This window comes from Branchiostoma floridae, chromosome 5 (assembly GCF_000003815.2).
Source record: "Branchiostoma floridae strain S238N-H82 chromosome 5, Bfl_VNyyK, whole genome shotgun sequence".
Taxonomy (NCBI): Eukaryota; Metazoa; Chordata; class Leptocardii; order Amphioxiformes; family Branchiostomatidae; genus Branchiostoma; species Branchiostoma floridae.
The window spans coordinates 17,885,082-17,903,217 of record NC_049983.1 but is presented as its reverse complement, the minus strand read 5'-3'; the positions used below and the strand labels follow the sequence as shown (position 1 = coordinate 17,903,217).

At 42.0% G+C, this 18,136-nt stretch overlaps 2 protein-coding genes across 2 annotated transcripts in view; one reads left to right on the top strand and one right to left on the bottom strand.

Moving 5' to 3' along the window:
* LOC118416238 (leucine-rich repeat serine/threonine-protein kinase 2-like) overlaps nucleotides 1-18,136 on the bottom strand; it is a 47,118-nt gene that overhangs the window by 6,722 nt on the left and 22,260 nt on the right. The window contains exons 33-50 of the mRNA XM_035821323.1: nucleotides 18,071-18,116; nucleotides 17,920-18,015; nucleotides 17,393-17,535; nucleotides 16,657-16,780; nucleotides 15,928-16,120; nucleotides 15,066-15,162; nucleotides 14,429-14,612; nucleotides 13,887-14,000; nucleotides 13,410-13,543; nucleotides 12,719-12,911; nucleotides 11,878-12,014; nucleotides 11,286-11,532; nucleotides 10,651-10,788; nucleotides 9,949-10,176; nucleotides 9,012-9,110; nucleotides 8,463-8,591; nucleotides 7,791-7,895; nucleotides 7,298-7,504 (exon numbers count right to left, since the gene is read on the bottom strand). Coding sequence (XP_035677216.1) covers nucleotides 7,298-7,504; nucleotides 7,791-7,895; nucleotides 8,463-8,591; nucleotides 9,012-9,110; nucleotides 9,949-10,176; nucleotides 10,651-10,788; nucleotides 11,286-11,532; nucleotides 11,878-12,014; nucleotides 12,719-12,911; nucleotides 13,410-13,543; nucleotides 13,887-14,000; nucleotides 14,429-14,612; nucleotides 15,066-15,162; nucleotides 15,928-16,120; nucleotides 16,657-16,780; nucleotides 17,393-17,535; nucleotides 17,920-18,015; nucleotides 18,071-18,116 — 2,614 coding nt within the window. The remainder of the gene's footprint in view (nucleotides 1-7,297; nucleotides 7,505-7,790; nucleotides 7,896-8,462; nucleotides 8,592-9,011; nucleotides 9,111-9,948; nucleotides 10,177-10,650; nucleotides 10,789-11,285; nucleotides 11,533-11,877; nucleotides 12,015-12,718; nucleotides 12,912-13,409; nucleotides 13,544-13,886; nucleotides 14,001-14,428; nucleotides 14,613-15,065; nucleotides 15,163-15,927; nucleotides 16,121-16,656; nucleotides 16,781-17,392; nucleotides 17,536-17,919; nucleotides 18,016-18,070; nucleotides 18,117-18,136) is intronic.
* On the top strand, nucleotides 5,015-6,968 carry LOC118416676 (serine/threonine-protein kinase/endoribonuclease ire-1-like). The gene has a single exon (XM_035821854.1). The coding sequence runs from the start codon at nucleotides 5,085-5,087 to the stop codon at nucleotides 6,504-6,506; it is 1,422 nt and encodes a 473-aa protein (XP_035677747.1). The 5' UTR covers nucleotides 5,015-5,084; the 3' UTR covers nucleotides 6,507-6,968.

The following is an 18,136-nucleotide window of genomic DNA, read 5'->3' as shown; positions in this document are numbered from 1 at the left end:
CAATCCACTTGACTGTTCTTTAACAGTACTCAAAAACAGTAGAAATCAGTTGATTGCATGTCAGATAACTGCACACTTTGGTCAGAGCACGGAATCCTCAAATGCCAAACCGGCTCCCATTCACTCCATTGTTAGTGACTTCGCTTAGCTGCACGACAAAAAGTCATCAATGCCGGATAATTGCACGAAATACGCTGGCAAATCTATGAACATTGCTCTGACATTCACAAGAATTAATCATCACCATACTAGGTACATGTTGTGCAACTATTAAGGGGCTGCAACATTGTTGTCCTTCTTATGCAACAAGATTGCACTTTGCCATTGAAGACTGAGTGTAATGCTTGTCTGTGTCCACCAACATGGGGTCTTTGTCAGGTCTTTTGCTTCAGAGTCAAGTCTTTTGTCTGTCAATGGTCTGTGCTATGGTCAACATACGATTTCTTCATACAAACGTCTCATCTTACAAAAGTCAACAGTACTATAAAGACGTTTTCAAGCAAAGGAGCAGGTTGAATTTCAACCAGAACTGTCTAATAAAGCCATGTCCATTACATAGCACAAAAAACATGGTTTGAAATAAAGAAACTATTCTTCTCTTCCCTGTGATGCCCGCAATCATATAGTTGATTATTTTGGTATGTTGGGGGTTGGCTGCTGCTTTCTATGCTAGACAAAGATAGTAGTCTACAATAATCCAATAGTCCATAGTCCAGTATCATAGTCAAAGTCCATAGTCCATGCCAAGTTCCATTGCCATACAGGTACTGGGTACTGTTGGGTTAGTCACTAAGAGACCAGCAACACAAAAGTGTCCACTGAAACTGCCTGGGTAATCTATTCCATTTCTTGATGGTCCTAGGCAAGAAAGCTCCCCTCTGTACTTGACAGGTCAATACGCTGGGAGTCTTAAAGAAACTAACGTGGTGGAGAGGGACGAATTTACTCCTACTAGTGGGGCAATGTACTACACCCTTGTAAAAGAAACAGTTCATAATGAACTTTGACATATTTCCCGTGCTGCACTACAAAGTTACGTCACAGGTTACGTGAAGGTTGCGTGTTACTGCTCGCCATCTTGGATTTGGGGGGGAAACAAATTCAAGAAGAAGGCATTGAATACCTCCTGTCTCAGATTACTGTTAGCAAAAGTAAAGCAGCCCATGATTTTATTCACACAGTCCGCACACCTTCATCTGATTTCATCGCCAAACAATCCAGTTGGAAAGGTAAGACTTAAGTAGACTGAGTGGGGAGGGGGGCAGCCATGTAACTTTGGAAGTGAGTAACTCACAAGAAAAATGAGACTCATGATTTTGGGTTTTTAGGTACCTTTGATGGAGATGCACCTTCAGTTACTGTACAAATCATACAAAAAAAAGGCTTCCTTTACATTAAGAAAAGTTCAATGACCTCATACCATTGATTAAGTCTGTTACAGCATCTCGTTTGGATAAGCTTTCTTTACCAAATAGACAACTTTGCACGACCAACTAATTTCAACTGGCTGCATGTTCTTCCATGTGAAACATTTACTTTTTCCTAGTTTTCTACAGTCATATTGCACTTATCTAGAACACTTTACCATTTAGTCATTACCTTTTGCACTTATTATTACATGTGTAGTTACATTTTAGGTTTTCCTTATATTTCATTGTTTGTTTAAAATTCTTTTAGCATATGGCATACCACCCCCAATTGTAAACGCAATCAAAATCATGTACAATGTACGACAACACAACTGTCACAGTTCTCACACCAGAAGGGGAAACAGACTTCTTCAAGATCGACACAGGTGTTCTACAGGGCGACCCCCTCCCTTCCTTTTTATCAATCGTTCTAAATTATGCTCTCTGCAAGGCCATCAATAGCAATGATGGCCTTACTCTGCAAAGAAGATGTAGTTCTTAAGGCACCACCAGTGGTCATTTTAGATTTGGACTTCGCAGAATGATAAAGAATTTAGTCTACTCAAAGACACTACTCAAGCTGCGCAAGACCTCCTGCATGGCAAACGCTGTGAGACATTTTGGTGTGGCGTTAGATTAGTGTAAACATAGTATAGTTACATAAATTTATCAATTATTTTGAATGTTAAACATTCTTTGTCTTTCAGATGGGATCTTAGTCATTGGAATTCTTCAATCTGGTGCACAAGAGTGAAAACTGCTGTAAGCTGGTACCCTCATACAAGACTCTCATTGACAAGCTGCTATCCTCTGTACCCACTGAACGCTTGACAGCAAGATCATCAAAAACTCAAAGAACCTTCTTCCTGTAACTGACGACTGATCTTGTCCCGTCTTATGATGCTTTAAGGAACTGTACGTTATTTACTGGGGGGAGGGCTGGTGCAGAACGGGTCAGGTAAAAAACATTTTCAATGGCCCTCCCCTGTGTCCAAATTTTTTTCAATGGCCCTCTCCCCACCCATAAAAATTTTTCCATGGCCCTCCCCCTAATTTTCCAAGTCATTTCCATATCTCCATCCCCCTTTAATTAAACAAATTTCAATGGCGGTTATTAGGCCGGTTATAACTTGAATAGAACAACCAACTTTTCATTTCGATAACATGTAAAGTGTAGAGTTCTGAATTTGAAGGTGCTACAATCTTAGGGGCTCCAAGTGCATGCTCCCCCATGAAAATGTTTAAATCTTGACCCTCTGAAATGCTATTTCCTTAATTTTTAGGGGCAAATTTTGTTGACGTACTAAGCTGAGCCTATTGACATTTCTATGGGAAAATTCACAAGGGTTACAGCTGGTGTGTTATGCCAAAGGAACAGACAGAACATAGTTACCCCATGTCCAATTACACCAAAGGCGTCGGACAAGTCCGTTGACCCCAGGAAAATTTTGAAATCCTGACCCTCTGAAATGCCCTTTCTTGCATCTTGGGGCAAATTTTGCTGGTAGACTAAGCTAAGTGTATGGAATTTCTTTAACAAAATAGCCAGCACTTTGGGCGGTATTTTTTCCGATGGCCCTCCCCCCAAGCCACAAAAAATTTCAATCGCCCTCCCCTACAGTGCACCAGCCCTACCTCCCTGATAGATATTGTATGGTACCTTAGAGAACCCAAGAACTTTCATTTCTTAAAACCTGTGAAACATTATCAAACTGTGTCTGATGAACTGTCCAAAACTAATCCGAATAGTCTACAGATATATGACATCTACAAGTACATTCAACACAATATGGCATCTGACAATAAATCAAAAGTAAAGCAAGTTTCTGAGATGGAACAATCATTTCCAAGACTGCAAAGAAATCCTGTAACAGAAGACTTTATGCAGAATGTCACTTCCAAGATTCAAGAACTGAACAGTGCCATACGAGACAAACATTGGGAGGATCTAAGCACAAAAGTTGAAGAAACTAGCCAGTACATCTGTCAGTGCCCTTCAGATATCATGGATCCACAGTTCAGTGGTGAATTTCAGAAGTTTGCAAAAGTGGTACAAGCTGAGAGTCAAAGCCCATCGCAAAAAAAGCAAAAATCTTGGAAGAAGACTCTGCGAGACTTCCAGGAGAAGTGGGTAGAGTTGTGTGCCACCTGGGCAGACCAATCCCAACCTGCAGCTGCAGCAGAAGAGCCTGACCCAGCTGAGTTTGGAAGTACACAATTCAGACCATCCCAAGAAACAACAAAACCAAAAGCACGAAAACAATCAAGGTCAGTTGCTTCTGTGCTGAAGGACAACGACCTGTCTACAAACGCAGCTAGTGGAGTTGCTAAAGCTGACGTTTCAGTGCCAAAGAAACAAAATATACATTGTACACCTAATGGCCATGGTATTTCTCAAATGGACCCAGGTTGTGAGGAAAGTGGAGAGCAAAATCTAGGTGCAATCGTTGAGACCGAACTTGATCTGATGATTGCAACAGGTGAAAATGCTCAAAACAGGCAAGAGTCTGAGGTAAATTCCTTAAACCAATCAGAAACAGGGAAGTCTTTGGTCTCCGAATGTGAGGACTGTTGTGAATACATCTCTCTAATGACTGATGCTCTAAACTATAAACGTTGGGAGCATCTTCGCAAACTTGCTCGACTTGCATCCAAATATACCAGTAAATGCAGCACAGCTGTGATGCAGTTCAGTATTCCATTCAAGCACATAGAGCTCCAGGTGCCCAGGCAAACCAACTTCACAGCTATACCCATGGACATCCAAAAAATATTGAAGAAAACATTGGAAGATCTAACATCTATTATCATAATACCGGTACGTTTACGACGATTTCTCTAGCCATACTGATTTGACACATTGTCAACGCATCATTTTCTCCAGTTACATGTTGCTGTTATAGGTTACCCTTGCCACTTCTTCTGTGTAACTTTTCTGCCACTCTTGTCCTGCTTAAAGCTTAATATTGTAATTGTAACACGCCGCGGAATTACACGGCGAACGGGCGCGTGGTTGGGAGGGGGTAAAAAATACCGGTAGGAAGAAACACGGCACAATTAACTGCCGCTATGTACATTTATACATCCTCCATGTTCCTTCATTTTCTGTCAGTAAATGCATAAAACATAAACCTGCATGAGCATACAAAATGTCATGAGAAAACGGACGTATACTGTCAAGAATTTTCATTTAACTTCTGTCCGTCACAACCGCTATGACGTAACACTTCACTGCTAGCGTAGATATAAAAATGGCGGGAAAATGGCTGCGTACGTTCAATTTTGCCCATTCAGTCGTAGATCCGGGCTATTATGCAACGGTTCTTCACACTTTTACATGAGTTGTAGGTCACCAACAGAAATTCAAGATTGTTGTTGAATCATGTTCGTCTTGTGCCGTGAGCATGTGTAATTATGATCTATAAATTTGGCAATGAATGTGACAGTGTGTTCGTCCCACGACGAGCTGCGTACCCCGAAAAAGATACTGAAAACTTTTGGCCTTGTTGTCTTCGAATGCATTGTTATCGATGCTTTGTAAATGATGTATTGGACACCTAGATGTCTGAAGTGTGCACAGCTCAGAAATAACTATTGTTGCATGTGTAGATCTCTTTAAGTTCCAGTATTTTGAATCTACCGGTATAAGTCTTACTACCGGTATTATGCCAATGCATGTTACATCACAACATACACAAGTTAAGGCCATGGCAGATAGAGAGAGAAAAACAAGTAACCAAGAAAGGCAAGGTCCATGACTCTACAGAAGAATCAACCAATTTTACAGTAATTGGTACCAACACAGACCACACAAAATGGTGGAAGAGCGCAACATGGGGCTCGAAGTTGAAAGAATTGTCCTCGATGAAGTCTGAACAATGCAAGATCGTAGGCCCCTTGCGCATGTGTACTGACAAAGAGTTCTGTCTCAGAACTGATAAGAGGGAGGGAATTAATACATATCTGGGCATCATGGATGGTAAAGGAGCAGTGGCAGTAAAGCAGTTTGACAGGACAAATGCTGACAGTGTCAGGAAATGTAAACAGGAACTTTCTATTCTAGCCATTCAAGGCAACAGAGAACACATTATCAGGCACTACCATTATGCTCGGGAAAAGATGTACAGGTATCTGGCCTTGGAACTTCCAGAGCACACACTACAGGAGTATGTGCAACTTCTGAAAGAGCAAAATGAGCTCCATAGTAAGGCACGTCTGATAATTCATCAGATAGTTGAGGGACTACAGTCATTGCATGAAGGGCCAAGACCCATCTTACACAGGGATCTCTGCCCTGCAAATGTTGTGCTTAATGCAAAACTATGTGTGAAGCTGACAGGCTTTGGCAACAGTAACATTCTGCAGAAGGAAGTGCCTATCCAGGACTACAATGAAGGTACACCTTGTTGGAAGGCCAAAGAATCCCTTTGTTATTCTACATGTTCAAAGGAGTCAGACATCCAGGCTACAGGCATGCTGGTCTACTTTGTTCTGAGTGGTGGACTGCATCCATATGGTGAACTGGACCAGCCCCATATTGTGGAGGAGAACATCAAGATGGGTCAACCCACTGGCCTACCTCTAATTGATGATCAAGAAGCGAGAGACATGATAGAATGGATGCTAGAAGATAACTCTGCTTATAGGCCTGATGTCAATCAGATACTTAACCATCCCTTCCTCGAACAATGGAATAATGGAAAAAGGATGGAGTTCCTTGAGAGGGTAGGAAATCAACCTGAAGTGGCTAGTGGGAAAGACAACTCTAGTACCTTGTGGGCAATCAATAACAAATGTAACAAGACCTGTACATGTGTTGGGGACTGGAAAAACAAAGTTGACGAAAAGCTACTGACTGAAAGTACACGGCCCTATAACCAGTCAGTAGGAGATCTGTTACGTTTGATACGGAATGTTCGGCAACACTACCAGGAACTGTCAGAGGAACTGCAAGAGCTAGTGGATGACAAATACTTCCTCCGACTCTTTCCTTCTCTTGTGGTGCATATCTACAAGATTCTCAGGAAAAGAGCACTAGCGGATGGCAGCTGGGCCAAAAGGAAAAGTCTGCAAAGATACTTCATTCCAAAGTCTTAGCTTTAAGAAGCCTTCCTAATAGTATATACAATAGTATTCACACAGTACAATGTACTTAGTCTATTGATGTGCCTTAAGTCATTCCAAAGTCTTAGCTTTAAGAAGCCTTCCTATGTACAATAGTATTCACACACTACAATGTACTTAGTCTATTAATGTGCCTTAAGTTTCGCAAAGATACTTCATTCCAAAGTCTTAGCTTTAAGAAGCCTTCCTATATACAATAGTATTCACACACTACAATGTACTTAGTCTATTAAAATAAATGTGCCTTAAGTTTCCATTTAAAGAAGATTTCTGATACTTTATTGTATTTTTATCCCAAACTGTAAAGGGTGTGAAACACCTTGGGAGCAACTAGTGTTGACAAGTATTAAGGATTGTATATCATGCACACTGTATGATGTTGAAAGATGCCATATATTTTCAAAAGATGGGAAAAACAAGTTTTTGAACATGCTACATTTTGTCTGTGTCTGATTGGGAAGCAGCTTGTAAGAAACCCAGATGGGAATTAAGTTTTGAAAAATTACAACACTTGAACAAAGGGATAAACAGCCACTAGATACAAGAGTTTCAGGTGTGCAGCCTTGAATTGAGACCAGAAATAAACTGGGATGTGCCCCCATTTTTGGTCTTTGGTTTTAAATTTAAAACTGATGGAATCTGTTTCATTTTCCTTTTTCGGAAAAAGAAAGTACTAATAAAATCAATACATAATTCTCTGGCATATAAGCTGTTCATGAAGTTTTATTATGAAGCAGCCCCATTCATTTCATAGTTCCACCCACCCTGATAGCGATACACTCCGGAGACAGGCCCTTCCCCAGCGGCACGTTCCTCCTCAGACACAGCAGCTCCCCGCTGCTGAGCCGTGCGAACACCTCGGCTGCAGTGGGCCTGTCGTCGGGGATGGGCTGCATGCAGTGGGTGATCAGGTCCTGCACGTCAGGCCAGGGGGCGCTGCCGCAACTGGTGATTGGGTCCAGCGGGCGGCCCTGGGGATGGGGAGGTGGTGGAGGATAATATACACTCAGTGCATCATGACAGTGTCCATCTGTTATTCATGCTATCATACCAAAGTTTGATCAACACAGTTAGCTAATACAACTTCAACAACAGTTACTGTTTTGCCATCCCATTCATTCTACATAGTATTAACAACTTAACAAATATCATAAAGGTCAGTGTCATAAACCTAGATTCAAAGTACTTAATTTTTGTTCTTTATTCGAAGAACCACAATCAGTCTAATACACTAATAAAGACCAATGAAACAGATACCTTGATGATGGCCTCGTCCAGCTCCCCCCTGAAGTGCAGGTCCTCGAACGGCTTCCTGCCAGTCACCAGCTCAAACAGCAGGATGCCAAAGGAGAACAGGTCCACCTGTACACACAGTAAACTAGGGTTACATTTTTAAACTGTTGAGCTAGATACTAAACTTAATAACATTTGGTTGATTTAAGAAATAACAAGTCAATTTCATGTGCTCTGACCACGTGACCGTTAAGTAGGATACCAACAGTCAAAGGTCACACAGCTACAACTGAAGAAAACGTTACATCATTCTCATCATTACCTTTAAAGACCCGTGATATAGAGAAGTTCAAGGGAGGGGTTCCTTAGAGAGAGCAACAACGCCCTGCCATGAGATATATTCCAAAGGACTAGTAATTTTAGAAATCCAAAAGGGGTAGTCAGGAACATTTTTTTACATGCAAACACTAATCTCCAAGCAGATGCTGGGGTAGAAAATTGCACCATTTTATGATGTGTCAGCTTTTCTGGGAGTCCATAACTACTACTCCTAGGAAGTAGACTTCCAGAAATTAAAGCCACCCAACATCTGCTTTGGAGATCATCCCCCTCATCTGTTGCTTTTGGTACCCATTTTTTTCACTTTAAAAACATTTCAAGACTGTCCAAATGATAAAAGACTATGAAATCTCCCACCTTGTTGTTGTAAGCCGTGTCCCCACGTGCCACTTCTGGAGCCCGGTAACCAGGCGTGCCCTCAGGAGCTGTCAGACCCAGCAGGGTCGCAAACTTGGAGATGCCGTAATCTGAGATTTTAGCATTGACCTGCAATGACACACAAATTATGGAAACCTCAAACAAACAAAAATGTTTACTATTGTGCATGTCACAGGCAAACTGTAGCAGATTACACATTATACAGGATTCTTAATGCTTGTGTCAATGGGAATGGACTTATATAAATGTTCACTACAAATGCCTTAAAGTTTGAAGTGAGAAGTAGGGAGAAAATGGAGTGTTTGTGGTGACTTTATGTTCAGGAATTGCTATAGCCACATACTGTACAGTAACGGAAACACCGGTCTCAAATTCATGGTGAAGTAGTCATCGCAAAAAAAACTACTGTAAAACCACTATAAAATGTCAATATTGTCATTACAGTCTTTAGGCAGGATATCAAGACTGTATTATGAAACAGAGCTAGACAAACTGGGCTTTTATCATAGAAAAAAATAAAAGAATTACCGGACTATTCTGTGCGATGGAGAAGATGAGGATGTTGTCTGGTTTCAGGTCTCGGTAGATGATCATGTTGGTGTGCAGGAACATCAGGCCCTCTGCAATCTAAACACAATGTCATGTACAAAAGTTGAGGAGATACATTGTGTATTTAAGCTTACGCTCATTAAGATGATGATACATACATGTAACTTGTAAACTCTTCAGTGAACGGTTGGACAAATTTCCTCGATAGATATGTCAATAGAATATAAAGCTATAGTGGAAAATTGCTGCAATTCATCTAATTAGCTCAGCAATAACAGATTCTGTAAGTGCACTGTAGATTGACTAAACCATTAATAATATGCTTAACCAGAAGTCATCAAATAACTTTCTGAATCAGCTATCAACGGATTAACCAAATCACCTGCATGCATTATCTTTCCTTCATTGTTGACCTCTGCTCATCTTCCTCAAGAGGTTTTGAGGTCAGTGACCCCATGGTATCAGTTCTAACTCATCTTTGTGGGTGCCAGTTCTAACACTAATGAGCTTAATAAGCCATCAACCACCCCACCTGCATGGCTATCCTCTGCTGCAGACCTCTGCTCATCTTCTTGCAGAGATGCAAAGTCATTGACAGCATGGGTACCACTTCTAACACACTCATTTGTAATGATAAGTTTGGACCATAATGTACCAAAACGATTAACCTATTCAAGCTATTAACCAGCCCACCTGCATGGCTATTCTCTGCTGCAGACCTCTGCTCATCTTCTTGAATAGATGTGAGGTCAGTGACCCCTGGTATCAGTTCTAACATAGTAATATCCAGCATTTGTCCTTGACACAGGGGTGGGCAGCAGTGGGCTAGTCTTCACACCACGCTTCCAAGCTCATTAATGATAGGCAAGTTAATAATTATTTAACCTAGACCATCAACCTATCAACCCATACCCACCTGCATGGCTATCCTCTGCTGCAGACCTCTGCTCATCTTCTTGCAGAGGTGCGAGGTGAGTGAGCCCATGGGTGCGAGCTCCAGCACCAGTAGGCGTGGCCTGATCCCCACAGCCAGGAGTGAGATGACACTGATGTGCTGCAGTCTGGTGAGGATGGTCACCTCCTGACGCAGCATCCGGTGGGGGTGGTCCTCTCCCACCTTACTGAACACCTTCACTGCTACATCCTGGAGCATTGGGAAAATAATGATGTTACATAATATCAAATGCATTTATCATTGAAGAGGTTCATCAGACACATATCAGTATGTTAATAGAAAACTTCTTCAATCAATGACTATTACTTGGAGGTACATGTTTTACATGTTTTCAAGAGTCACTGATTGAAGACTTTTTCCATTAACTTCTATTAACGAATGCATCTAGTTAATGTAATTCTATCAGTTGATCAATGTACAATATCACAAAATATGGAATGCTATCACTGTGACAGTCTTTTTATTGCCTACATGTAAAGAGAACTAGTACAGTGTTTAAAGGTCTCACCAAAAAGTTTAGTCTAAGGCATAAACAGAGGCATAACAACACAGCTTTTAGCATCACAAGTATCCCAGTGAAGTGACTGAAGCGATTATGACAGGTTTGACTGTACATGTACTTTTCAAAAATTCAAGATAAGACAATAAGATCGTAAAGTCTACCATGTTCTTGTAGCTAGCCCTGTACACGTTCCCAAAGCTGCCGTCACCGAGCTCGTTCTCCGGGATCTGCTCCAACTTGAACTTGTCCTCCTGCAGCTGGTACCTGCTGTCAAGGTCACTCAGCATCACATCTGGGGCCTGGGGGAGGTCAAGGAACAGTTTATCTTTGTGTTTTGGATTCAACCTTCAGCAGGCTACATTTTGAACAATGCTCTGGAACACTTTTTGTACAGTTAAAAAGGTTAACATTTTTGGTGAACTATGTTTGACAACTTTCAACATAGAGCTACCTGAAAATCACATCTCCTAACACATATTTGTCCATTAGGTATAGTCAGTAAAATTTTTACATGCCAGGGAAATGTGGCCTATAACTTTGGGTTGATTCAGCTCACATAGTTATGGATACTTCAAAGCCAATGAACACGGACGTATGATATAAGTGCAGCTACAGATAAAATTGGTATTTACGTCTCCTGCCATTGATGTGACATTGCACAATATTGCATCTACGTACACCCTTGTATGACATTGCATGCAAACAAAAGGATTTGAAACTACATGTATTGCTGGACATAATATTGAAAACAACAGGTATATTTGGTTCATATCAAGTTTCTCATCTGTGACCCTACCAGTTTGTGCAGGGGCACGGGCATGTCATGGTTGGGACAGAAAATGATGTCATCTCTGTCGGACATGACCAGGATCTCTGGCAGAGTGAAGACGTGGGGCGGGTCCGTCTCGCACAGGACGCACGGCACCTGGCGCTGAACCAGTGTCTGTCCTGACACCGGGTCGATCTCGCACAGTCCCGGGAACCACTCCTCGATAAGGTCATCCACAAGGTCAACAACGTGGCCAAGCAGTCGGCTGCCTTGTCTGGGGGGTAACCATTACACGATCATTAAGATACTCTAATAAATAGATGCAGTTTTAAGTCCTTTAAACCTGATTTGAAGGAAGAAAACATGATTATTCCTTATTTTTCTATGCAGAGTATGTTTGCCTTTGAAAATAGCAGCTATCAATTCTATATTGTGACCCACATTGTCTGAAGGACACTCATAACATGTTACAAGATGTTTCATATTTGTCATGTGTATTCTATGGTATTTTTAAGTCTAAGTTATATCTGTCATGATCCACAGAATTACATCATGTAACAGAAAAAGTTTTTTAAAATGCTCAAATTGTGGCATTCAGATCTACATCAGTGTTCCATACCTAGTTGCTGGCACAGTGATGTCCATGGAGTTCTTCTCCCCCTTGATTCTCTTGACCAGGAAGTACTCCTGAGTGGACCAGAAGACGTAGATCCCCTCCCGCCAGTACTCCTGCTGGAGCGGGGGGAGGGGGCCAGTCTGGGGAGAGAAGGGAAACAAGATATACGATGTATCAATTGTCTTAATAATAAAGATAATCTTGATAATGAAGGTCCAAGTCTTATCTCAATTATAAGCACTTGTTTCTAAATAATCGTAATAAAGATAATCTTATCCTAACTTTAAGCAACTGTTTTTTTCCCCGAATCATACAGTGTGATACAATAAAGATCAGAAAAAGCCATTCCTAACTTTTAAAAGTACTCCTGTTGGAGGGAAGAAGCCAGTCTTGGGAAAGAAGGGAAACAACATTTAACTGTATTGATAATAAAGGTCCAAATCTTATTTTATCCCAATTTTAAGCACTTGTTTCTCAAGCCAAAGCATACAGTGTCATAGCCTGGGTACCATCCTCTGTCTTTTTGCTTTCTAACCTGTGTTTAGGAAGCAAATTCAATATTTAGCCAGCAGTTCCTATAGAGGATGATGCCCAGGCTAACAGTGTCAGGCAATTAAGATCACAAAAAGTCATTCTCAACTTTTAAAAGCATTCTCTTCTCTGTCATTGCTATTCAGGTCACCCTAGAAAACAATTGTGTTTCAAACTATAATCACAAGTAGTAAACATAAAATTTATAAATAATCTTAACATACGATATCCACGAGTTTTTCTTGTGAAGCAGTTCAGTGTTGCAACATACTGCGTAATATACTCTTGACAAAACCAATGACCATCCCCATACCTTAAGATACATGGAGAAGACCATGAGTCTGGTGATGAGTCGTGACCAGTAGCCGATGGGGATGTACGGCATGACGTACTGCCGGTACACGTGGCCAGTGAACCACGCCGTCTTGTCGATCGGGGGCTGGACGAACGGCAGTCTGCAGGGGATCAGCAGCTCCTCCTCTGTCTGTGGGAGGGCAATCTCAAACCTGCAGCAAGGAAATATTAATCCTGATTTTTTTCTGTCTTATCCAACCTACAGCCACTTTTTGTCTCCAAGCCCTGATCAACAACCAAAATTGATGATGATTGCTCCATATATGAGGAAAAACAGTGGGAATCCAAAAGGTTCCTGGGAATCAAAGAGCATATAATGGAATGTGTAAAATGTAATTTTTTCCTTACCAACCAACAAATTTGTTGAGAGCAACCACTGCCCCTCACAAACCATTTTTCCTCAGTCCCTTGTGTAGTTGTTGAGACCAGATTTGACTTTACTTCAAGACAATTCTTTTTACCCGGTAATGCGTTAACAAATAAATGAATTCCATGTACCATTCATTGCAAAATCATGACAACGGAACTTTAAACACACAATATGTTTTTCCAGCAAAATAAAACCATCACGAAAGTAAATTTATTTACAGTATTACAACAATATTTCTACAGTCATCTGCATAAACTGTCAATCATCCAGTGAGCCCTACTTCTCCAGCAGCCTGAGGTACTGAGGGATCAGCTCCGGGGGGAACGCTCCTCCCTTGAACAGGTTCCGCACGTCGGACTTCTTCAGGATTCCCTTGTTGTTGACGAAGGGGTTTCCCTCCCGTACTGTCACCACCTGAGGTGAATCAGACGTCAATCATATCATGATATCTGTCAATCACGATGATTGTGTTTTATGAAATCTGCACTCAACAAACTTAAGGTGAGACATCTCAATGTCACTCTGTCAAAGCATTGCTGAATACGTGTGTAAATATATGGAATCTAAATGCTAAATCTACATGGAATTTAAAAGCAGCATGAAAGAAACATCTAGTATCTTATCCTGTAAGCATCAGGGACAATTACATTATACTAAAGGTATAAACATGGCCTATCGATCTACCAGTAGACACTCAAAATTCAAATGACACTTGATACAAAATGTAGGTTGACTGTGTCTAGTTTTGCTCACCCACCTGAGCCATCATCTGACAGAGCCACTCCGGGTCGATGAAGTACAGGTCCTTCAGCTGGAGGGCGGGGTCATCATAGTGCAGCAGGACTCCGGACTCATGCAGGAACCTCACAGCCTGGAGGGGCAAATAGTCAGGAATCAATCTTATACAAAAATATAGATGTGATGTCTTTTTGTGTGGGGAGGGAGGCTTTGACAGCAGAGCTCTGAGGAGGATCACAGGCATCCGTTGGCGCGAGTGAACTTCAAGATCTAACCCGGCAACTTCCTGCATCCTGCTTTGCAGCCAGGTCTGTTGGTATATGCACGTCCTCTGTCTTCCTCCGGAGTACCCCACCAGAACCCTACTAGACTTCAACCTTAAGCAGGCAGGGTGGCGCCACGGGGTGTGCCCCGCTGAAAGGATGTTGTGGCCCGAAACCTGTGCAACATCTCACTCCCCCATGCATACAGATACAGATTTTCCTTTTTCAGAGGGGAATTTTTTTACTGTACCAAAGAAAAAAAAGTAATAGATGGATTCCTGACTCTTCGAGGCCCCACCTGTGAGAGCTCCTCCTCATCCAGCTGCAGGTTGGCCTCCTTCACCAGCTCCAGCAGCCGACTGTGCCTGATGACAGGCAGGCCTGCCTTCAGACTCTGGGCCTCCTCCGTCACCAGGTCCTCCAGCAACATGTAGCTGTGGGGGATCATCTGCCCCATGACGGGCTGGCCTTTCACCTTGAAACTGGAACACAATATGCAAATTAGCTATGATTGACAGACTCTGCGCCTCCTCAGTCACCAGGTCCTCCAGCAGCATGTAGCTGTGGGGGATCATCTGCCCCATCACATGCTGGCCTTTCACCTTAAAACTGCAGAAGGACAAACGATATGCAAATTAGCTATGATTGACAGATCTGGGCCTCCTCTGTCACCAGGTCATCCAGCACCATCACAGGCTGAGCTTTCACCTTGAAACTGTGGAAGGGCAAAGAATATGTAAATCAGCACTTGATTGACAGACCAGCAGGACTACATATGTAAGGAGATGGATAACACTGAAGTTTGAGTCCCCATAGACATTAAGCTCTTATAATTCAATCTATGGCAATCATAAGAAACATAATGTTTTTTTTACAGATTACAAAAGTTATTGCACATTATAATTGCAAGACATAGGCAATGATTGTTGACCTACTTGTCGATGACGGTGATGATCTGTTTCCTCAGGTCCTCCATGGCTGGGCTCTCCTTGATGCAGGAAACTTCTGAATAACCCTTGATCTCTGGGAAACCTAACGAAATGGAAATAAAAAAGAACATTCACAATGATTACCAGTGTATGAATCTATTCCAAGACTTGTTCATTGGTTTTTTCAGCACAAAAAAATTATACATTTATCTGTTACTGACAAACCAGCAACAAACATACAATGCGTTCTGTAACTGCATTGTACAATTCAAATGGGTCTTGCCTTATAAAAATTCGTTGCTAGCGGTGGGTACCAGTACTCTACTCTACTTCGCTCTTGGACTGATAAGTGCCAAAACATGTAAACCCTGCCGATGTAATCTGGTCATTTTTTGTCGACTAGGTATGGTACACAGTGTCTGAGTACTGACCAGGTACAGTTTGTATGGTACACATGGCTGAGTACTGACCAGGTGTGGTACACAGTGTTTGAGTTACTGACCAGGTGTGGTACAGTGTCGGAGTTACTGACCAGGTGTGGTACACAGTGTTTGAGTTACTGACCAGGTGTGATACACAGTGTGTGAGTACTGACCAGGTGTGATACACAGTGTGTGAGTACTGACCAGGCGTGGTACACAGTGTCTGATACTGACCAGGTGTGGTACACAGTGTCTGATACTGACCAGGTGTGGTACACAGTGTGTGAGTACTGACCAGGTGTGGTACAGTGTGTGAGTACTGACCAGGTGTGGTACACAGTGTGTGAGTACTGATCAGGTGTGGTACACAGTGTGTGAGTACTGACCAGGTGTGGTACAGTGTGTGAGTACTGACCAGGTGTGGTACACAGTGTGTGAGTACTGACCAGGTGTGGTACACAGTGTCTGAACCCTGTGTCTCATCTCCAGGATGATGGTGTCTGCCTCCTCCCTCTTGATGCGATCCTTGTGGGTGCCAACCACGATGACGGGACAGTTGGGAGCGCGCGCCTGGATGTTCAACAGCCACGGCCTCAAACTCTCCACCTCCTTTGGGCCCCTGCTCAAGTCATACACCACCTGTGGTGTTGAAAAACATGGGTAAGCACACACGTTATGAACAACTGTCAATTGTAGGAGGTATACAGTGTCTGTAGTCATCATCATCCAGTCATGCTAGTTGCACGGATGAACATGACACTTTCCCTCCATCCATCCCTATCCTCCATAGCCTTGGGCAGATTTTCCACTGAACAACAAGCGTAGTTGCAGTAATTATTGTAAAAGTTTTGAAACTAAAGGAATTTAGAATGTAGGAACAGGATTGTTCTCCACTTTCCATGATGGGAAATACCTTGTTTGATCATACCAGGATTCAGGTATAAACAACCAGAATCTGAAAATTCGGAGCCTGATTTAGATCTTTCATGTATACGTGAATTAAAAAATCAGGATTAATCCCTGTGCTTTGGCGAATTCTCATTTACACATCCTGGTATGAACAGAATCATAATCAAACAATATTTTCTTTTTATTACGAAAAGTACACCATGAATGTGAAAGTCAACTGTGATTATGTGATGTGTGTGGGAAAAAAGGTGCAGTTCCTTACTAACCAGGTAGAGGGAGCGGGAAGACAGGAAACACTGGTGAGTTGAGTAGAACTCCTCCTGTCCAGCAAAGTCCCAGGTACTCAGGGTGTAGGTGTGGGTCTTACTCCTGCCCTTCTTCACTGGGATCCTGGGACATAGAAGTAGTTCTTTAGGATTAGAATATTTCTTGATGTTAGGCATTGAACAAACATGACTTGAATATCATCATGATAACAATATCTTGAGCTACCAGTCAATTTTTTGGAATCATTGTACACAATCCTACAAATTAACCTTGAGCCTTCTAAGGTTAGCCTGGGTACCATTGTATTTCTAAAGGGGCTCACTGCAAAATCTTGTTAGGGCAGCGAGTGCAAGGAGCTCCATCAGAAACAGGATGGTACCCAGGCTATTCTAAGGTAACCTTTGGGCATCAAATTTGCATTGATCATAGCTTCAGGCAGCAGAAAGAACCTTAAATATTGAATAAAAAGACTTTTGAAATACATCTTTGCGAACATTAGTACACTGATACAAGTTTTCATCATGACATGCCTTACAGTTTACTTTAGGTTGAATTATCAATACCTTATCACAGCTTCTTCTTACAGTAATCTATTTTGCAGCATAAAAAATAATTCCAAAATGACTGAGTCTTTGGCTGAGTATTCGCCTACTACTGGTGTTTTGAAATCTTGTCTTCATGTATTAAAGTTTGACTTACTAAACTTTGTAGAAATGACTATAACAAATAACTTACTTCCAGTCCTTGACCAGCACTCCTATGGTAGCAGTGTTGAACCTGGGGTCACCCTTGATCTTCTGCAGCTGCCTCAGCAGAGTGGACTTCCCCCTCCCCCCAAACCCCACCAACATCAGCTTCATACGGTAGTGGGGCACAGCCTGGCAGGGTGGGATGGCAATGAACACACGGTTAATAATAAGCAATTCAATTAATCATTCACAGGCATCATAGTCTGGTGCATGTTGGCTACAGACACTAACAATTCACGCCTGGTTGGTACTACCTCCTCGGTTCTGAAGACCCAGGTCTTTGAGTGTGTTGAAGATCGGATGTCCACATCACCCTCTGGGGTGGCCTCTTGGGCACTTGGATGATAATAGGGCCGTCTGATAAGCAATTGGATGATAACTAATTTTGACTTGTTACTAAAATAGTTCTCTTTAACACTTAGGAGGTAATAATAAAATGCATAAAAAATTCTACAAGCAAACAAGCAATGTAATTTCTCTGAGTTCCGCTTTTAGACAACGATATGATTTTACCTGTTTGAGCCTCTGACTGAGGAAGCCAATGACGTCCTTGGTGCGTCCTTTCACTATGGCGGGGTCAAGGTCCAGCCTCAGACCATCCAGTGGAAGCTGGGGGCATCAAGTACACATTGTTTATATCAGCAAAATTAATTCATTGCACTACTGGACCAAATTCATTCAGGTGGACAAAAGCCATGCACATTGAAGAACTGATGTGATAATGGTGTGA